Here is a 22,969-nt window from a genome sequence, read left to right as displayed (position 1 = left end):
ACACACACACACAGGGCACTAAATCAAGAAGACAATGGCACACAACTGAGGACGGTGGACACAGCGAACAGAAGGGAAACACAGGGATTAGCTAACAAATGAAGGTGAAGCAGGGAACACGATGGTGGAGCAAACACGACAAAAACAGAAGAGGTGTGCAGAGAAGACTCTAACAAGGAAGGACAAAGAGACTGATACATAATCAGGGAAACACAAAGACAGGAAGTAAAACCAGACATGACACAAGAGGACAGATACTACAAAATAAAACTGGAAACAGAACACAAGTAACATGAACACATAACAAAAACAAAAACACAAAGTCAACAATATAACAAGAACCATGAGACCAGTAGTGAAAATCAGACCACGTAGCAGGTTTGCTGTTCTTAATTAAGTAATAGCCCTTCACCTGGATGTGCAAAACACCCATATGATCCTTTCAGTGCGTGTGGTTGAGAATGAAGTTGATGTTGATGAATGAAGAAAGGAAGAGCAGGAAGAGGTAGTTACAGTTCTTAAATCTTTAATGTAAACAGCAGTTTTGAGGGGCTTTGAAAAAATCTAAAGAAAAAACATCTGAAGGTATTAAATAGGAAGGGGAAAATATATAAATCATACTAGAAATAACAACCATGATCTGTTTTTAAATTAAAAAAATACATAAATTTCCAATTTTGTGGCCATATAGTCCTGAAAACACAAAAAAAGACAACTTCCCTTTACCAAAAACACTAACATCCTCTTTATATCACCAACTACTAGGCAGTTTCACAATTTAAAATCCCTAAATTATGACCATCTTACAAATGATGAACAAAAAAAAGCTCAAATATTGCTTAGGAATGTTGTGTACAGCAGTCATTACAACGAGAGAGACTCAAATGAGGGAGAGACGAGTGTGTGTTTCACAACGGTGGTGCTTTTACGGTTGTTTTTGGCAAAGCCACTGTGTAGGTGTGTACAATATGCAATAAGCAGCGGTGGGATAGCAACATTAACATTAGAATATTTAAAAGAAAGGCTTTTTACTGTAGTACAGTGCCTTGATTTTTGAGGATCTACTTATTCTAACAGTCTTCAGTATATGTGTAGCAGGACAGAGCAGATATAAGAGACTATTTTTATTAAGTATTTCTCTTAAAATGAACTTCAATCTTCCTTTTCAGCCTCTTGAAAAACATTTAGCTGCCACAAATACTGTAAGTGAGAATGTGACAGGAAATACTGCGGGGGAGAGGTGACGACAAAACACGAAACTCTGTCCCTCCCTGCTCCTGAACTACACGACCATCATCCCTCCCCCCACAAAAGCCCTGAGGAAAAATAATAAAGTAAACTTAAAAAGAAGACAACAAGGAAGCTGAATTTCTAAGCATTTGTCTACACCAATCTTCAAGCAAAATGACAGCGGGCGCTGCAGTCAAGAAGAAGAGGAAGTGAATGTCTCAAAACATCAGACACAGGAGGAGAGTGAGGAAAAAGACGCAGGACGACCGACGACAGGCCAAGAAAATACTTCCTGGTTTCTCTTCTCCATGACCTGATGACTCTGCATCGAACCCGAGTCCCCTCAAGTGCAGCGAGCCTATCAATACGCACCGATTTCTCTCTCATAAAGGTCTAGCAAGAAGCAAGAGGAAAATATTTCAATAAATCCTTTTTCTTTCAATCACAGTTCATGTTTTATATCATATGGTTTTATTTGTTTTTGTTCCAGTTTATAAGAAAAGGGGATTGGTCCAGTGAGTACAGTAGGTGCTGGGTGGATTCGGGCTCGTGGGGTCGTTCGTCTAGTTACAGTCGTAAACAAAGTCATAGTTGCTAGGTTCTTTGGGAATCGGGGGCGGGGCCTCGGGAATCTGGATGTTCTCTAGATCTAAGAGGCGGAGCTTCATCTCCATGGAGAGCAGGGTGTCCATGTCAGATTTGGTGTAATCGCTGGTCATCTCTTTACCCAGGAGGGCGTTAAGACCATCTGTCCACACGCAGTACTGCAAAGACATGGATAGCGGGAGATCCAAGATGAAATCAAATCACACCCACAAACTTAATAATCCCAAAATCTCCAAACTAAAGTTAAGCATGATGTGTTTTTCCAAAGGAGTGCGTTGGCAGCGTACAGACTCCACCTGCTACAGAGGCATGCAGGCATAAAAGATGCTAACCACCAAGGGAGAAAAGTTTGTGTACACTGTGACTCAGGAGAAATACAGCCAGGACACTGTGTTCTCTCTTGTCCTAAATTCTAACTTCTATGCTTAAAAAAAATGTCTAAAAAGTTTCTGGCGTCAAAGCACAATGTGAATCCTTAGAGGTAGTCTTTAAGTATTAGATCTCTGTTTGAAATGTGGAATATTACACCATAATCTATGAAAAACAAGAACACTTTCTATCTAGCAAGTTAAAAATGCATTGTAGTTTATAAGCAGAGCTGTTTTGAAAAAGTTTTTGAGGTAAACTACAAGTTGAGTCTTAAGTTAGGTGAGACAAGTCCAAAAAAAGGTGTAAATCCAAGCTACTGTATATGCAAAAATATTTGGGTGCTATGATGACATATACACCATCAAACAGTAAATTTGCTGGAAATGATCACGCTAGTGTATTGGAGTAATTGCCCATAAAGGTCTAAGGGACTCTTCACCCCCATATTGTATATTTTTCCGTTTACCTTCAGTGCTGTTTATCAGTCTAGATTGGAACATAATGGAAACAGATGCAACTTGGCTTGAGCGCCAAAGAAAACCCAAAATAACTCGACAGCAATGTTACTTTCAAAAAATCATGAACCGGTTATTTAAGATAATCACAGACCTCGCTGTGAGAAGTTTCATGTAGGAACTGTTCAAACCTTTCACTAAGCAGAAGGAGGTGTGCATCTACTGCTAGCTCATCTAGCGCCACAGAGCTAGCTAACATTACAACTCAGCTGAAGAGGATGCCATTAACATTCACATCTTGTGCTGTCACACGCGTCGTGACCATGAGAAGAAGTTCCTACATGAAACTGCTCACAACAAGGTCTGTGGATCATCTTGAATAACCGGGTGATGATTTCTGGAAAGAGACATTGCTGTTGAGTATTTGAAATGTTTTTTTATTTGGTCCTTAAAGCACCACAAGACAAGTGCAATCTAAATTCCATTACATTGAATGATAAATATTGATATTGCAAGCTACATTTACACATTTACCATGACAAGTTATTTTATTCATATCCCCTATTCAAAAGTGCAAATTTTCAATCGCTCTGAATGCATACCATTAAAGTGACACAGCATTTTCCACATTTTCCTTTTAAATTTGTTTTAAATGTGTGTTATTTTGACATTGCTGAAACTAATACACAAACATTTAGTCTTCTGTGTTTGTTTTAAATGAACCACTTGAACATAGTGATAGTTTGCAGTACATATTTGACTCCTACACTTGCATCCACACTACACTTGTATACTGAAGCAAAGCCTGTCTCTTTGTGTGATCACACATGCTCATTCTGTCAGACATTGTCAACAGCCGCTGGGCCGCCGCTGCTGCTGGCTTACCTCATGCTTGTCAGGAGCAATAAAGTTTAAATATTCGTCCGACTCATAGAGGACAGAGAAGGCCAGCTCTAACACCTCCTGGAGAGAGGACACAGTGAAAGGCAGAGATGGGGGGGGGGGGACGGTGCAGAGACAGAGCCGTAGATACAGGCAGTGACAGAGTGGAGGAGGTGGGATGGAGAGATTAAAGAAAAAAAGAGTGCAGAACAGGTGAGATTTACACCACAATATCTTCATACCTATGCAATCTCCCTCTCCTCCTCACGTCTTGTCACCATCTCTTACATCAGCTGCACATCAACTCATCGGGTATCAGTGAGGTGGAGCTCAAAGAGACGAATACCTGGGATGCCCTCAGACACCAGACATCGAAAAATGCCTGGGGAGGCTGGGAATATGATGTGATATGATTTCGGGTGCATTCCCTCAAAATCCACTACGGTCTAACTGAAGGAAATGAACTGAATGCAGTGTGAGGACAGAACAGGTACACTGACAGCCACATTTGTATACATAAAATCAATTCATTAAACGCTTGCTTGCAATCTGCGTGAAATTAGCGTCTGATTTACTACGGCAGCAGGTAATTACACAGTCAGAGAGTGAGACTGCAGCCTTGGTGCACTCTGTGAGGGAGAGCTTTAGCTCAGTGGTGGGATTTGTCTCAGATCAGGAGGCTGAGAAAAGAAAAGATGTAGTGATGCTGAAACAGATACTTATTACTGAATTGATGGGAGTTCAAAAACATTCATACGGCCAAATTCAATTTGACGAACACTTATTTGGACATTTACTACTCAATGCATATTTTTTATTCATGGAAACGTCTATCAAAACAATACTGTGAGAGATTTAATTCAAAGCCTTAAAATAAGTACTAGAGAATGAAAAACCTTAAAGGAAACCAAAGGTTATATTTCAGACTAAGGCCATGTTCACCCTGCCAGCTCAAGTCTGTCTTTTGGCATATTCACAGCGAACCCAGATTGATTTTTAAAGGTCTGGACAGCTTGAGACCATATGAAATGCGATTTTTGCAAATCAGATCTAAACCACATTTGTAGGTGGTTTAAAATTTGAATCCAATCATATTTCTACAGATTTGTCTCAGCGCGGACACTCTGGCCACTCAAATAGGATTTCACAGTATCTTTCAACGTGACACAGTGATGATGTCAAATCCAGAGTGACGGAGAGCTGAGCAGGATCCATGCTGCTGCTAGCAGAGCGCGCAAGAGGACAACATTGAGAACAACAGTCCGTGGACAGACGCTGAAATAAATTTAAATAAATAACCGCAACTAGAAAGCATCATTTTTCCAATGGCGAGAAGACGGACCTTCATTTTTCATGCTTCAACAAACACAAATCTGATTTGCATGCAGTCTGAACGTAGCCCAAGAGTCTACGGTCATGCTAACAGCTCTCTGAAGCTGTACTCAGGCACACTGGTCCTTTGAGTTAATGCTAACATCAGCATGCTAACATGCTCACCCTCTCGATGCTAACATTTTAGTCGAACATCATTTCATCAGTTTTGCAGGAGTGTAGCAGTAGTGTAATAAAGTTATATGTCAAAATCAACATTTTGGGATCACAAAAAATCATTACAGTTCATCCTGTGGGGACAATGAATGTCTGTACGAATTTTTTTAACAATCCATGAAAGAGACATTTAGATATTTCAGTCCCGATGACATTCTCCTCCCTACAGCCATGCCACTAGCTTGGCTACAAACAAATAATTAGGAATATATTAACGAAATAGCAATATAGCCAAGTGAAACACCAAAAATGCAGTAGCTGCAATTGTTTTTATGTCAAAATAGTTTTAGTATAGTATTACAAAACATACTTTTATAAATGAAGCATTGTGGAGCTACAGAGGCCCCAGCCTAACAGAACATGTTTGTTTGTTACAGACCCCAGCAAAAATCACATAATCATTTTTGTATTTTTTTTCCCAGTGAAAATGAAATGTAAAAATTACCATTCTCACTAAAATCACAACATTTTTTGCATATCTTGCAGCCCTAAAAAAGAGATGGTGGATGTAGATGATACCAAAGTCTCCTCAGAGTCACAAGAAAACTGCAACCAAATTCATGAATGAAATAAGTGTAATCCCTCCAGTGCATCATCAGCCTTGTTAGCAGTTCAACTTTATGGCCACAATGCGCTTTATTCTGTGTAATAAAATGATGGCGCTTATTTATAAATTTTCTTTTTTTTAAACTATTTTTTGTTTGTTTATGAACCAATTAAGTCCCCCTCCCCTTTCTTGCAGTGGTTTCTCTATTAAAAGAGATTTCAGTAAAATACTGCTTAATTAAATCTTCTATTCCCTGCTGCACAAATCTGCACCTGCTCTTTAGATGCAGAGGATTTTCCACACAAATCGGACCCATTGCAAATTGCATTAAATACAGCAGAACACACAATCATCCACACTTATCACATATCCTCCAGTCATTTGGGCGATCCTCCCTTTAAATGCATGCACAGCACATAAAGCAGAAGGATGTGCTTCAGTAATGAGATGCAAAATGCCACACAGATGACAGGCAAACTGCACTTCTGGGTCATTACTCCTCTTAGTTAAATAACATGCATACCTAGAGGCACAGGGAGTGTCTGAAGGTAAATATGGCCCTGACTACACATTTAGATATATGTGTATGGCATACATTTGAAATTAAATGATGTGGAACAGCTTATGATGTATATATCTGTATGAATTTTGGAAATGTAGTCAGAAAACACTGCCTGCCACCTCACCCACCCGCCTCTGTCTCAGTGTCCCACAAATGGTCCCCATGCCAGCTCTGTTCCAAAGCCCGTAGAGGTGACTTTGGCTGGCCTTGTAACAGTGAGTAATGAAATGTGCTTGTGTTCTCATTCACAAGGCTGGGACAGGCCTGCTAGACGGCCCGCAGACCCCCCTCGGGTCATCCTCCTAGACCTGCGCTTATCGACAAGGTAATAAAGGAGACAAAGCAGAGAGGAGGCGTGCTCCTTTGTCTTCAAGGCTATTTATCCAACATCCAATATATCAGGGTCCCGTGGGTGGGGGGGCGAAGGTTTGCAGAGGCAAAGTGCAGGAGAGGAAGGGCTGATGTGTACACAGACGCAGACAAGACGGCTCTTTCATCCTGGTTAAGGCTCTGCAGAGGGCATGCCGATGTGTTACTTTCAAATTTATACAGCAAAGAAAAGACGGCGGCATGTTTTCAGCTCTTTTGCCATTTGTGTCTGCAGCTAAAGGGCTATTCTGCCAATTTTTTTCCTGCAACAAAACCGCTGGTGGATACGTCTCTGTGCTGAGCATTGAGACGCAAGTTATTGTGTTATTTCCCAAAGCAAAATTATGTAACTGACATCGTGTTATGCAACTATCACGCACACAGAAACACATTCTCTCGCCTGGATACACACCCACCCACCCACACATATGCACGTGTACACAGGCGTGTGCACACGAAAATGCACAAACACACACACATGCATGCATGCACACACACACACACACACGCACGCACCTTGTTTTGCTTCAGGGCTCCCTTCTCCTTCATGTGAGGACAGTCTTTGCCGGTGATAACAGCTTTGATATCAGCCACAGGCACTGCAGAGAGGACAGAAGGGAGTTCACAACAACAACAACAACAACAACAACAACAACAACAACAACAACAACAACAACAACAACAACAACAACAACAGCAAAAGCAACAACATCCTTGTGACAACTGTGTCATCCCAGATGGGTGGGTGGTTTATTCAAGTGACTTAAACTTTACATTTTCTCCACAGATCTGTCACTGTGCGAACTGATGTTAACACTGATTTTTAAAGCCAGCAGCAGTCAGTGTCAATGACAGTCGCTTGTCACTGCCCACACTGTGTTTTGGTGCTTCAGCGAGGACAGGGACTGTAGACTTGTACTGGAGAAAATATATATTTGAATGAACTTGGTGAGCTGCAATAAAAATACAGACAGTGTTACAATAGTTGATAAAGACATCAATAATTTCATTTAACACTCACGTTTGTCCTGTAATGAGTCGTGGGGCACTTCACCCTGAGGGCTCTCTTCCAAATCCCCATAGTGCAGGACTTTATGGTTCGGAGAAAGACGGCAATACCAAAACTTATCTAGACGAACACATGAGGAGAGAGAGAGAGAGAGAAACAGAGAGACAGATTTAGAGGAGTTATGAAATAAGTCAGTGGCTGGCAGAAGACATCATATGGGATCGCATGAGTCATCAACAGGAGAGAAAATTAGCATGGTAAAAAAATCTGTGACAAAAAGAGAAAAAAGCCTTGAGGAAAATCCACAGATGGGCAATAATGCTCTGCATGAGGGGAGGGCTCCTGATGGACAGCAATACAGACAGTTGGCCTTCATTATTTTAATAATGATCCAACAACAATCCACACACTCAAGTTAAGATCACAGGACAAAGACATCCAGAGTGCTTTTCTCTGGCTCAAATGAGGCAAAGACGAAACCTTAACTGTGAACTGATGACATCTATTTTGACCAGGTCCTCAGCAGATGCCTATTCTACCTACAGGAAGCACCAACTAGGACTAAGATTATTTAATGAAAAAACGGGAAAGGTTTTAGACATTTCAACATGATTTAATTTTAAATAATCAAGGTAACAGTGATTAGAATTTGCACTTAAATACACAAAAATGAAACTTTGACACACATCACGTCTACTTTTGAGACCAAGTATAAAGAAGAAGATACACTTATATGACCATTTTTACAGTTTGTAAACATGCTCATATGCAAAAGTGGAAGTAAAAGCCAACCCCAGTTTCACTCTTGTTTGGCATTTTGCCTCTTTACATGTGTACTTTTTCCACACTGTGTCTCTTGGATGCCTGTCTCTTGGTTGCTACCTGTTTATAAAGCCACAACCTAACAAAGGGAATTTTTTGGTCATGTTTGGGATCTTTTTTTGAATTAAGATGGAAATAGGTGCCTATAATATGCTAGGGGAAGAAGGCTCTTATCTATTCTATTTTTTATTCTTTTAATTTATGTCACTCAAAGTTGAGTATATATGTGACACTGGATCTAGTATGTATTAATAAATGTTGATGCACTTTGTTATCGTATGTATATTTGATGATATTTATTAATGTTGCTGTTTTTTTTCAATGGTTGTATTGTTTATTTTGAAGTGCTTGTTTTTCTTTACCCAACGTCTGACTCATCAAAGAACGTAAATAAAAACTGAAGTGACAATAAAAACAAAACCTTGGCTTTACCTGACTGCTGCTGTTGGAACACGCTCATTAAAGTCCCAAGCACAGGGAATAAAAAGAAAATAAAAAAATACAGTGGGCAGAGTGTCTGCAGAAAAATACACTGCCCAACACTTTTAGTGGGTCATAAGTGATCATTGAGAGTCATTACTTCTGTATGAGTCTATGCATTTTTTTCCTGGACAATCCAGCATAGTATAACTTTGAATTTCACCTAGCTGTATCATTTCTACAACAGAAATAGCTACATGACCTCTATATACACCTGCTAAAATGAAAAGCAGTTTTGAGGCATGTTTTTAAGCCTTGAGACAAGTAGTGCTGCAACAAAATGCCACTGAATACTTTGTTTCACCTACACCAAAGTAAGAAAGCTCTTGAAACAGGTTTTAGTATAACATTATTAGTTTTGTTGTTAAAAGCTGGACAGAATTAGAGTAAGACATCAAATGCTCAATAATACATAATTGCTGATCAAGTTAAGTGCTCTTCTCCTGGCTGCTGTGATGTGTAATCCTCCAGCAGCCTGTAACTACCAGCTGCGTCTATAAAGCGCTCCTCTGCAGCAAGCCTCTGCGGACAGCCTCTGCGGCCAGCGTGGTGTTCTTTAGTGGTTTCCTGCCAAGGTGGGCACGGAGCTGCGCTGGCAGTGAGCGGGCACAGACTGGGGAGGCCTGTCTGGCGTGTGCATGGGTGGTACAGTCCAAATCCTAATTGCTGAAAATAGACAGTTGGCGCTGCCAGGCTGGTGCAGAGTGGCACCAGTCCATGGGGAGCGACTAGATATGTGTGCGGCGGCTGCGAGTGGAGGGGCATTTTTGGAGACGATGCAATCAAATGTTCAGCTTAACTGATAGCGTGACTGATTTGTGCGTTTATGCATGTCTACACACAAGCGCATATGTTCCTCCTTTGGCTTCAAGACGCTGTATCTCTATCTTGGACTGAACATACTTTTTGTATCATTTACACTATAATTGCCTTGAAGGAGTACTACCATAAAATGATCACTTGTACATTGACTTTTTGAAGAAAAAGTTTTTTCCTTGCATGCTTCTACTGTGAAGGACAAATCCAAAAGTCTTGATGAATTGAAGTCATAAGGGGCCAGCTCTAACAACAGCAAACTTTACAGTACATCTGTTTAAAAACTCCCACACAACCTGAGCAGTACAATTCAAGTCTCATTTATCCAGTCGCACTATCAATTCTTCCCAAACACGTGCATTTTTACTAAAACCATACCATCTAAAGCTTCTGCATAGGAGAAGCGCAATTATCCAGTTGTACTGAGCATACGACTGGATAAATGAGACTTGGATTATACTGTACACGTTGTGTGAGAGTTTGTAAACAGATGTTTTGATATAGTTTTGCTGTAGCTTAACGTGAACCCTTTTACTGCAATTCATCAGGAATTTTCTCCATTTTTGGATTCCTCGTTCACGGTGGGGGCAAGCAAGAAAAATGAAGGGAAAATAAAGAAGAGTTCTCAAATTCAAGGTAACACAGGGTGAGTATATGATGGACAAATTATCACTTTGTGGATAATGTATTTTCTTAATCTGATTTAGTTGTCAGAACATGGGAAAATGATACAATAAGATTCAGCAAAATCAGGCCAAATACTAAGTTTACTTTTGCTTTAGTGCAGCGTTTACACAAGGTACACTCTGCTGAGCCCCAAGTGACATTACCTGCCAGTACCTGCACTTAAAAGACAGTACAAGTAGTACTTTTTCTTCCAAACTTCACAACACCATCAACCTGAGCTTTTACAGAGAAGCACCCCCCTTGTAATGGGCAGAATGGCACTTCGGAAGGTAGAGAGAAGAGTCATCTGCACTGAAGTCAGCCAAATTAATATTTGATGTGGGTACTTGAGTCCCTGCAGGCTGGAGGACTTTGAAATATTCGTACAAGATGCTGAGGGAGAAGTGGGAGAAGGAGGGAGGAAGGGTAGCACGTTTTTTTGTATGTAAAAAAAGATAGGACATGACACATAACAGTAGATTAATAAGTATACGTATTGTAGAAGTTTGTCTGAGCGCAAAAGAAAAGAAAAAAATGACATTAATAAACCAAGTTTCCGTATTACGTATGCAACACCCTGCTTCTGATTTAACATCTGGTTTCACGTGATCCCCAAGTGAAATTAAAATTGCTATAGGGCTCAATTTATTCTTGTTCAGCTCGCCTAAGTTCTGCAAGACAAAAGGCTCTTTGCATTGGATATACAAATGGTTATACTGCATATAAGTAGCAGCATGAGAACAAAGGCTCAGGGATAAGAAGGAGGAATAGATGCATGGGTTACAGGGAAGAGAGATGGGAGTGAGGGGAACAACTGAGAGTGGTATACATTCAAACATGCATAATAGGAAAAATACAAGCAAACCAAAATAAAAGGAAGTCTTGTTGAGAATGTCCTTGACGCCTTTAAGTCTTCAGATGCAAAGACAGCTACAGCTAACTTGTAGCAGGCAGACGACTTCACTACAGTCGGGGTGCTGTTGCAGCAGATTAAAGTCAGTGTAACCCTACAGGCTAGTGTGCTAAATTAAATCCAGTGAGGCTCATGAACTGCTTCATATACGACTATGTGCGGGCGTACTGCTCCTGAATGTAGAATGCTTTTATTTCTGTGTTTAGTGTGTGTGTGTGTGTGTCCTCAGTTTCTTCGACAAGGAATCTAGGATCTCTGAAGTAACAAGTTTGATACGGTAAGATGAGACTTTTCACAGCTTCTCGCCCAGTAAAGTCAGACCAGCATAAGTCAGCCAACCGTACGCAGCGGAGACGATTGGACATCCGATCTGGGCGATGCTAGCCACCTGAACATCTGTCCTGCAACATCTTTTCAATCTTTTTTTTATCTTCTTCCTACATTTGTTTTCAGTTTTTCTCCAGTTTTTTTTTATTATCTAGCTTTGACAACATCTGTATGACAGCTGCCAAGACAAATCGTGATCAAATGCCAAAATGTAATGGTGTTCATAAGAAAAAACTCCACCTGGTTGTGCTCAATTAGATTTGACTTATTGGAAGTATTCCTGCAGGGAAGCTGATGGCAGTAATGCAATAACAACAAACCGACTCACAACCTGGGCTTGTCACTGTGTTTTTTTTTATTATTTTTTAATTCACGTGTTTGTATGTGTAGACAGAGAGAGGTGAGGAAAAGGGCAAGAGGGAGGACACAAGAGTGAAGCGATCAGGTCTCAACTGGATTAAATCCTCTTTGACCGAGGAGCAGTGTATTATACAGGCTAAATGCTGCTACTCCTCTCTCTGTCCTCCCTCCTTTCTCTCAAGTGGCAGCAAGTGTGAAACACGATATTAGGCCGAATGATTCGAATATGCTCTTATCTGAGCTGGCTGTTGGGTATTCACTTAATATCCTTCTTCCACTCTCCTCCACTGTATCATTGAAGAGGAAAACTATCAATGCTGACACTGAATCAAGTCAAAAGAGCACCAGTATAAATGGAAGGATGTAACCCCTCCATCGCACAGCCAATGGATCAAAGAACATCAAGCTAGAAAAAATAAGTGCCCCCTAAATGGCTCCATTAAGAGGTTTTACAAAATCTCTTAATGGAGAACCTAGAATCTGCCTAGAACTATGAACCTATGACTCTATAAGCGGTCTGTCCTGTATGTGCTTAAATGCACTACAATGCAAAAGTTTCGTTTTGTTGTGTGACCTGTCCGTTTCCCTTTCTTTTGCTTCCATTTCTCTTTACATTTCTGTTCATATTTGTACCTTCAGGTTCTATATTACGTTAATGGCTTATCTGATAAACTGAAAGCATCTCTATGAATAAAGTGTTATAAAAAAAAAACACTCCTATAACTGGGCTCAGGCTGCAGGAGTTTTAGGCTGACTTATCTCTGCTACATTCCTCCCGACAATCGGAGGACATATCTGGCCTGGGAACTTGATTGGTGTCGATTACATACCAGATTATCAGGTAATGTGAGAGGTTTACGGATCCAGTCTTACACCTCCATAACTGCTCACAGGCAAGTTGTTGCAAACCCCAATAATTTCAATTGTTAGGATTTTAAAACTTCTGTTGTCTGAGCCTGGCACAAGTCCATAAATCCACAAGACATTTGCCTTCAACATATCATGGTGGCACACACAAATCAGACAGGTTAATGCCGGGTACACACACTATATGAGAATCAAGCCAACTTTAGGCATGATTGCCTCCTCCCGACCTGATTTTTAATCATTCATCTTGCCAGCAAGTTCCTGTGGTGTGAGGCATGTTAAGAGTGTTTTAAACATCCCCTGATCTGTTGGAAGGTTCGTCCTGGCTGCACTGAAATGTTGAACATGTTCAATATTTACGATCCAATTCTCTATTGTGTGTGTGTGTGTGTGTGTGTTTGTTTGTATGTGTGTGTGTGTGTGTGTGGGGGGGGGGGGGGCTGCAGGTTAATTAACTAACCTGTACTCCCACTGTAACATGTACAGTCCATATATACACTGTCTTCACGACATATTTCTTTCTTTGTTGAGTGTTTTCCAAACAATCATTTATTTTGGCTAAATCGAGCACCACACTCTCAGACCCCACAGGGCACTCTGGGCACAGACAAGGCAGCAGAGCGCCAGGCACAGAGAGTGAAACTCAGCCGTTCATTAATACATGTAGAAATAGAATAGTCTATTTTTATGATCAATGGCACTTTCATTTTTGCGTTGTCCAGCATTTATTTTTCAACCTACTGTAGAGGAAAACTGTTATCTTACCATAGAAACTGTACACCATGCCATCCAACATTTGGTCTAAAAGTATGCTGTCATTTGCCTCCACAGCAGTTGCTCCTCTAATCTGATCTGATAAATCCTGATCGATCTGATTGCAAACTGATTGCATGATCAATTCTTAATCCTGCAACTCAAACTGAATAAAAAAAAAAAAACATGAAGTCGCAAAATGTTTTCATATTTGTTTACCCTAAAGTCACGTTGAAGTGATTTGTGAAATGTGTGAGATGTGCAAGACTGTTTCTAAGAGTCAGGACTGAGGATGTTCATGAAAAGAATCTGTTAGCGTGTTATGTGCAGTTTTGGCCAAATTTATGCTCTTCACACTCATTAGGAACAAAACTGTTCATCACTTTGTTCAAAACCAGATTAGCATTGACAACATTGCAAAAATAGTGCAGTACATAAACAGGCGGTTGCTTGAAAATCCCTGAGCTATCAAAATAATATTAAATTATAAATAATAAATAACTACAAATTCAAATATGAAACAATTCGAAAACTATATGTTGACAGCTTATGTTGACGTAACATACCGTTACGTTTCCTTACTTTAAAACTGAACATACGTGGTTTTTTGTCGACTTACCCTGCCGTTAAACTCCTCCTGACTTTCGCTTTAGATGCTGCGTCATAACCGTCGTGCTCGCGTGTCCTTCACTTTTGCATATTTAGAACATACTTCTTTGTTTTATATAACGTGAAGTGTTAATGGATGTATTATAAGTCCTTTAGAAGTTTTCATACTACGAAACGTCCTCTCTGCCTCCGCCATGACTCTCCAAAACACCCGCTTCTCCCGTCTGCATGTGACGTAATCAGTCCCGCGAGACCATGCGCGAGACAGCGAGTGACGTAATAATCGCGCGACACAACGGCTGTGTTCCAAAAGTCGTTCAACATGCCCTTGTTCAATTCCCCTCGGCACTTGATGTGAATTTAGTGAGATCGACCCTTGACGGGCTGAGGGAGCAACTGGACAATGATGGTCACTTCAGAGGTCTATGTCACCCACAATGCATTGCAGCTATGCATGCTTTGCAAAAAATTACATCCATGGTTAGGGGGCAGTGATAATTAAAACTAAGGTTGCACCATGGAAGAAAGAGAGGATGAATAAACTGGTAAATAAATAAAAAATAAAATTAAATAAAGGTACATTCACCATCTGATACTTTTCAGTTTCACATCTTCTAATATATCTCACATGTCTGTAGCTACAGGTCGGCTTACTCGTATAAAAATCCACATTATCTGTAAATACATTTTGCAAGATATCATAAACCCATTAAAAATAATAGTTTTGATAATCGTGATGCAGATCACACTCAAAAATTATTATATCAGAAAGTGTATGTGTGTGTGTGTGATAATTAAGAAATAAATGCAGTATAGCGCTAACTCTGCAACTGGTGGTCGATCCATGATAGTCGGGCTGAAAGTGAACGAGGGCAGATGTGTTTCATTTCAGTCCCCCGCCAACTTTCCCTCGGCTTTCCAAGTGGCCTCCGTGCGATATCCACTGTTACCTAACATCAAGTGCTGAGGGGAAGTGAAGGAGGGCAAGTGGAACAACTTTTGGAATGCAGCGGTTAGTTTTATTTGTTGCCAATGCATGTAAAAATCACTTTTATCGATTCAATCGATTTTATCAATTTGTTGTTACAGCCTTAAAACACTCTGTCTTGTGTTATGTCTCAGAGAAACACACACTGCTTTATTATCTTTACTACACCCTCCTTACTGCACCGTAGAGCCCGGGGTTACCACTGTCTGCTCTTTTGTCATTCTTTCATGTCTTTTCTCAGAGCTTTCTCTACAATATATCACAACAAGTGTGTATAAATGTGTGTTCACTTTGCCCTTTGTGTTTCTCTGCATGGCATGTATCTGTATGTAGGGGCAAAGGGAGGGGAAGACGGTGTGTTCGTGCATCTCAGGAGTAAAAGAGGCGGCATGTCGCTATATGTTTTTGTATCACAGCCTGACAGAGACAGAAAAATGTGTGCGACGATCATGACAGCAGATCCACAGCAGCCCAGAGCTTCAAAGATCTGCTGTGATACATATTTCCAGTGGGATTTCTCACAAAGCAGAGGGAGTACGGCGATGAGCCGGGAAGCAGGAGGGAGAAGAACAAACAGAAGACAAGAAAGAAAACTGAAGGATTGTCCTCGTGAACACAGCAGAGGGTGATGTGAATTTCGATGCCTGTGTGGTTACGATATGCGAATGTATGTATCTTTTTATTCATGTATGCATGTTAGTACTTTGTGTCTCACCTTGCCTCCTGCGACTACTTATTTTCCTAAAGCAGGTTCCCTCGCACAACCTGTTGAGCCTCTGCTGTTTGATCAGCTCCATGATCTCGGGCTGGATCTTCTCTCTCAGCTCCCTTTGGACAAACAGAAAATGCACGTTATTGGTTTAATTATCTATATATTCTTGAAACCACACCCTTCCAGATGTAGAAAGCATGACATCAGCAAGCTCTAAGATCTGGAAGAGAATTATTTTACATATCCCGTGTTTACTGGCAGCGTAAATATTCATGTGACTGAAAAAATCCCCTGGATTACGACTATCAGGAGGGAGCAGAGAATGCCTGATGTACTTCCACACATGCATGCACATGAACACACGCTCTGGAATATGTCATATAGCGTTCCCAAAAGGCTGATCTGTGGGAATCTGTGCTGCTTCAGCTCTCCTCGTCATTTATTCATCCTTCATGTATGTGACTGTATTGCATATGAATGTGGAGCACACAGCACTAGTCAACATGAATTATGTATATCATCTGCCCAAGCAGTGCTGCTGCTCCCCATATTTTATTTCTCGTTATTATAGCCTATTTGAATCCTTTCTCTTCAATTTTACCTTTTTTTTCTTTTTCTCTCTTTGGAGGCGAGGAGACGTTGACAGGATTTCAGGGTTTTTTTTCCCATGTCACATAAAAGCCACGCGTTTCTATCATTTCCTTGTATGTCCCCTCGCGGGTGTACTTGATCACACTTTTGTCCTTCTCTCTCTTCCTCGACTCCTTCAGGCTCATCCGCTCCTGTCTCCCTTCATCTGTCTCCCCGCTCACCCTCGCTGTCTTGTGTGTTTGCTTCATCAGTGACTCCAGTCATTACATTGATCTGTGGTTGGACCCTCACTCCCGCATCTTTAAAGAAGCAGCTTGTGGGGAAGGCGTGCCTCCAGGCAGGGAGGATGGATGATGATGGCTGGACTTTACTGCCTCATGTGCTATCCTTCTGCATGCAGACGTGCAGGGCTGCTCTTGTCTGAGAGTTTCAGATACTTTGGCTGTGATGTGTTTTTAGGTCATAGCTCCAGTTTCAATTTCAAACAATTATTTCCAGCAAATGCAGAAAATCAGTGACACGTGAATTCAAGGGCACTCTGGTTTCATATCAGGTTTTCGAATGATGAAAACCAATTTCCATTTTGTAGCTTTGTAGAGATTTACAGTACCTCCACAGTTTATCAGTAAAATGTTTAAAGGGACAGTGTGTAAGATTTAAGAGGATTTAGTAGCATCTAGAGGTGAGTCCATCAGCTGAAACTGAATTAGATTTCCTTCAGTGTTCAGGAGGTTTTTACTGGGAGCCGAATTATCCGCAGAGGTCTCTTCCTTTCCAAAACAAAGAGACCTGGCTAAGTAAACCAGTAGAAACACTTACTAAAGCCGTTTCACGTAAAAAAATAAAATTATAAAACGTTTTTCAAATGCTCTCACTGCTGAGGGGCTGCTATCTATGCTAGCTAACACAAAGTGGCCCTATCTAGAGCCAGTGTTTCGCTTGTCAGTTCTCGGCTTCTGTAGAAACATGGCGGTGCAGCATGGTGCATGCTCCGTATATATAAATGGCTCATTTTGATTTAACTAAAACAAAACAATTCTTATGTTCAGGTGATTATACTCTAAAGAAAACATACTGATTATATTATATTCCATTTCTCCCTATATATCCCCCTGAACACTATACACTGAACCTTTAAACACAAGTTGAGAAGGGAATCAATAATGAATTAAAACCACTTTTCATGCTAATTTCCCCAAGACTGCATTAAAATTAGGTTGTGTTAGTATTTTCTCATAAGTGTAACCTCAGCAGTTCTGAGTTGACCTGCTGCATAAATTCTTTATGTGATGTTTTTATTTTTTTGGTGTTAGCAACTTTCAGTAACTTTCTGCATACATTGCAAAAAAAACCCCAGAATTTTACTTATTATAGCAAAAACACCTCAAAGAGTCAACATGATATAAAACAAAAAAGACGCTCTACAGGAGACACAGCTTTGATCTGAAGCCATAATAGTTCCTTTTCACCTTCTTTTGATGTCTAAAGTCATTCTCCAAAATAATTGATAGCAGAAAACTGGCGGCACTTAGAGGAGATAATGCAGAGCTCCTTTAAATCTGCGCTCTGACATGCTCTACTCATTATGTTTACAAGTCATGACTGTGCTGTATTGATTTTAAGAAAATTCCATCTGCGAGTAGGTTCACGTTGTTAAAGAGAGACTCATCAGCCTGTGATGTTCAGTGCTTTTTAACAGTTAGTCTGTGATAAAATCTTAAAATGGGCTTTTTCATTTCAGCATCTTATTCAGCCTGATATTGATTGTAAACTTGTTGCATTCTGCTATACTTTTATTTTTACTAGTTAATGCAGGAAACTCAATATGTTATATATTATAAAAAGGTTTGTAACCTCATTTTGAATGTAAATATCATCTTAAAGTGCATTTTCCACAACTCCCTTCACTTTTGTTCTGCTTTCTTCAACAGGATTAATTGGCTGCTAAAGTTTGGTCTCTACCCTTCCGATATCGATTCAATAAGCCCTTGGCTCAACATTGATTACTGTTTGGAGGGACAAGCTCTCTCTGTGAAACGATTTTCCAATAGTGCTGGCTACTTCATTAAATACGGGCCGGACAAAACAATGTTCTCCATTACAGGCCCTGCATCCATGATCAGTCAATGAATGATCTATTACAGACGAGCTCTCCATGCTTAGTGAGCTGGAGGGTCGTTAATGGAGTATTCAGCGGGAATGCCATTTGCAGAAAATTTGAATTTAATGCATATTTTCAATCATGGGGAGAGAGCACAGATGCAACCTGCTTTATGTCAGTAGCTGGCGTTCGGTTGACAAATGGAAAGGAGGAAAAAAGGAAGCAATTACAAGCTTATTAATGACCATGGCTCTATTTTGTAGATGCAAATTATGTCCTCATTTGAGACTTAAAATCTGCTTGGGTTGAGGAGAGGAAAATATAACATCTCAGAGCAGTTCATCCTTCTGTACAAGAAAAGTGCTTACTTTTCCTTGTATTCAGAGTGGATTTTCCTCTACATAAAGCTGCCAGGCCCACAGTATGCATGAATACAATAGAGAGGTGGGACCAAGTCATTTTTTCTGCAAGTAACAAGTAAGTCTCAAGTTTTTGCACCACAGTCCCAATTCAAATCCCAAGCAAAGCCTGACAAGTACCAAGTCAAGTCCCAAGTCCCAAACACTGAGATCTGAGTCATTAACAAGTAAAGTTCCACAACAAGTTTCCCAGATGTAATATCTCTGTCTGCAATTTTCATTAACATTCTCCAATTTTTTATTTTTGGTTGACCACCACATCATTTTTGTATACGAAAGCAAAATTAGTTTGGGTATCATTTTTTCCAACTGGCGCTCAATAACTTAGTATCAGCTCTCTCTTCCGCAGCTTGACTAGATGCTGTCAGATTGGCTTAAACAAAGTGGATTTTGGGAAATATCAACTAGCAGGGGATTAATAAAGTTAACATTAGTTGAGATCATTTTTAAATAACATACTTTTTAATCTTTGGGCTTGGGAGAAGGTATAAAGCCTAGGTCTTCAACAAAGGGGCCTGGCGGCTGCCAAATTATTGTTTGGGATTTTATTTATTTATTTTTAAAAAAAATAATAATATATGTCTAAGAATGCACATGAAACATTTTTAGCAAAGACAAATTGGCATATTCATAAAAACACAACCCATTTGATTTGCAGTACACAACACAGTAACATACAAATCTGCGGGGAAGTATTATCTTAATAGTTTAGTATTGTATGCACCAAAAAAGGTATGTTTAGATGAGGCACTTCGGCTATTCTACACACTGTCTCAGGCAAAGTTTAATATGTAATTTTATCAAATAAATGTAGTGGGGGGTCCCTTTCAGCTAAGGGGTCCTTGACCTGGAAAACACTGAAGACTCCTTGCATTAAGTATTTTCTGGCTCAAAGGCTAGAGTCCAAGTGAAGTCACCAGTCCAAGTCAAGTTGCAAGTCTTTTTTTGATTTTGTCTAAAGTCATCAAATTTTTCATGTGACTCGAGTCCACACCGCTTTCTTTCGCATTAAGTTCAGCATTTTGTTCCCATCTTGACTCCCCAAAAAGCTTTTATTGGGATACTTCTAACCAATATGGCCCTCTGACAAATGTGTCAACAAAACTGATTACTTGACTCACAGGATGGGGCGGGACTGGAAGTCTTCCTGATTCATCCTTTCGGACTGGCGTATCTTCAGGATCTCTGTGTAGCTCAGGTTCTGCAGGCGACTCTTGAACTGGTCCAGGGAATTAGGCTTGAGAGTCAATGCTCGCATGATCTGCTCCCTCACCACCTGCATTACCTGCAGAGAAGAGGCAGAGGAGGGAGCGGTGAGGTCATCATGGATGCAGGAGCAGTACAAGATGTAGAAAAAATGTGTGTGTGTGTGTTGACGAAGCCCCTCCCTATTTTTTTGGGGGGGTGGGGGGTGTCAAGGGAGCAAATAAACTTCTGTTCAGTTCCCGATAGGATTAATGTGGGTTTTTTCTTAGCTGTGTGTGTTTTTTTTGTCAGAACTGGAGCCTGTAATCCAGTCTGGTGCACTGAGCCTTAAGAGGAAAAGAGCAAAGCAGAATAATTCAACAGTGGCTAGTCAACTGTTAGCGCCAGGATCATGCATCAGTGAAATGCATGACAGAACTCGCCTATAATACCCCAGCTGGCTAATACCATTAGTCTGGCTGTGGCTGCAGAAGCATGACACGAGTGGTGTTCCGAATCATCTATCCCACTCGAGGGGTCTTTGTGATCAACGGAGCTGACACTACAAAAGGAAGGCACTCCTCAACAACACATAAGACACTTCATGCATGTCTGGATCAATTAGCTGGCTGTGTATGCATTGCTGTCAGGAGATAATTAAAGTCTACACGCAGAACTCTGTGTGTGTGGAAAATCACATCATAATCAGCAGTGAGCAAACAATATCCTCTCAACTCACACAGACCACAAACACAAACCGAAAGAAGATATCTCACGCTAATGCAGATAAAAAAGGAATTAAATTGGAAAACCGTGGTCAGCTGGTGAAAACTAACAAGGGGATTTAACATTCTCTAATTAAATCTAATGATAGAAGTCTATCAATAATTATAAGTAGTCTTATAAATGGTTAACATATTGTGACTGTTTACAATTCTGACACACTTGCATTAATATTGCGTTCATATTTTAGCAATGTTACTTTTATCAATGAAAACTATGACAAAAAATGTTCATCAATTACCTTTTTTCCGCAATCAGACATTGATGAGATAAAAACAGATATTACAATAAACACTATTACAAAATGTATGTTTTGTTTTTGTTGGTGAGACAAGACAAGGCTAAAATGTTGGTGGCAGGCTTCTGGATTGTAATATATGATATTTGCCTCAGTTGTGTGTCACTGTTTGCCAAAAAATAAGTAATGCTATCAGCTGAATTGGTTGAGGGATGTATGAAGGTTCCCTGTGAAAGCGATTTTTGTGTGATTACACTGCTGCACTATTGCACTGTTGCATTTTTCCAACAGCATATATTGCTGTATTTCTGGTGTTATATCGCTATAGCATTGGTTGGAAGATGTGAGTGCATCTCTAACAAGACTGACCATCTAATCTGTAGCATTTCAGTCACTCACTGTCATCCAGTGTTTGGAGAGTATCACTCCTACCTCTTTGTCTTTAACCATTTTCTCCTCTGCTTAAGAAACTCCTAAGCATACTAAAAGTCCCTCTCTCTACTTGTACCATACCTGAGGAGCTCTCTTAATGCTTTGCAAATTACTCTCATTACCAAGACTTACTCTCAACTTTAAGGGGAATTTCTTAGAAAAAATCAGATTCTAATAATTTTCTTATTGCAACACTGAGAGCAACTCTTTGTACTGTGAACCTTTGTGAATACAGCCCCAGGTCTTTAAGCTCTGAACACTGGAAGAGACCAAAACCAGTGGCTGATCAAAACCAAGGGCCTGAATTGAACTGTGCTTACACTCATTAAGGTGTGAAATGGTATTAAACCCCCGACTGAGTTACTTTATGACAGTTCTACACTGACTTTTACACAGTTGATAAAGCACTCATTCTTATCAAAGTATTAAAATCTCCTCATCCTTCACTTGAGCCTCTGTAAAATGAGTCCTAAGCTGAAATCTTCAGTGACAGCTGCTTCCATTTAGATGTGCACTCTGACAATCTGATTTGCAGTCTGCGTAATTAGGATCTGAACACTAATATATCTCAAAGGTAGATGCTTTATTTGTGAAGGTGTTCAGCCCACACACAAGAGACTTGACTGAACTGCTAATGTGCTGGAATTGTTCAAACGCAACAGAGCAACACCTGCAACAGTGGCTTCCCCTCAAAACTGAGAGCTGCTTGCAGAGCTTCGATATATGTGAGCTTGTAAATCCAGCTAAAGCACAATATTTGACCATAAAAATAAACTTGGCTACATAATATTTTTCAAGCCAGGTTAAGCGGTGCTGTTCCAGTTAGTGCGGACGATGTGATGGTAGACGTGACGAGCAGCCCTGATTATGGATCAGCCTTGTTAGCAGCCACCTCCGGGCCTGCAGATGCTGATTCACTGGATGAAATCATACAGAGGTGACAGAAGAAATAGACTGTCTACCCTTCTGTTCTCTTTGATTTAACTATTGTGCCTCTCTTTTCTCCGAGTGCCTTGTTGATCAAATGCTTGAGGACACACATAGGTATTTCTTGCCTCTGCGAACACTTCCTCACAATGCGTTGACTCTCTTATAACAAGAGACAGTAAGAGTTTAGTGTGTTTGTACTCAGAGGTGTAGATGTTTTTGGACTTCCCTTGGTGTGCTCTCCTGTTCTGTACTATTCTCTTTCATCTGGGCTCCTCAACCCTAACAACCATGCCAAAACCCAGTGAGCCAAGATCCCAAACATACTGTTACGTAATATTGTTCTTGCTGTTTGCCTTCACTGCAAGGCGATTACTCATCAACTCCCTAACCTCTGAACTCT

The 22,969-nt window shown here is 40.4% G+C and overlaps 1 protein-coding gene across 3 annotated transcripts in view; it reads right to left on the bottom strand.

Moving 5' to 3' along the window:
* Window positions 1-509: 509 nt before the first annotated feature.
* Window positions 510-22,969, bottom strand: part of elmo1 (engulfment and cell motility 1 (ced-12 homolog, C. elegans)) — a 147,953-nt gene continuing 125,493 nt past the window's right edge. For 2 of the 3 annotated variants that reach the window (XM_042505984.1, XM_042505983.1), the window contains exons 17-22: window positions 20,123-20,286; window positions 15,894-16,006; window positions 7,590-7,697; window positions 7,085-7,167; window positions 3,546-3,623; window positions 510-1,994 (exon numbers count right to left, since the gene is read on the bottom strand). In XM_042505984.1, the coding sequence (XP_042361918.1) occupies window positions 1,794-1,994; window positions 3,546-3,623; window positions 7,085-7,167; window positions 7,590-7,697; window positions 15,894-16,006; window positions 20,123-20,286 (747 nt within the window). In that variant the 3' untranslated portion in view covers window positions 510-1,793. Of the gene's footprint in view, window positions 1,995-3,545; window positions 3,624-6,324; window positions 6,710-7,084; window positions 7,168-7,589; window positions 7,698-15,893; window positions 16,007-20,122; window positions 20,287-22,969 lie in introns of those variants that run through there. The other variant, XM_042505985.1, reaches the window with a different exon arrangement.

The sequence above is a fragment of the Plectropomus leopardus genome, chromosome 18, assembly GCF_008729295.1.
Source record: "Plectropomus leopardus isolate mb chromosome 18, YSFRI_Pleo_2.0, whole genome shotgun sequence".
Taxonomy (NCBI): domain Eukaryota; kingdom Metazoa; phylum Chordata; class Actinopteri; order Perciformes; family Serranidae; genus Plectropomus; species Plectropomus leopardus.
The sequence above is the reverse complement of the archived record's forward strand: the minus strand, read 5'-3'. Positions and strand labels throughout refer to the sequence as shown.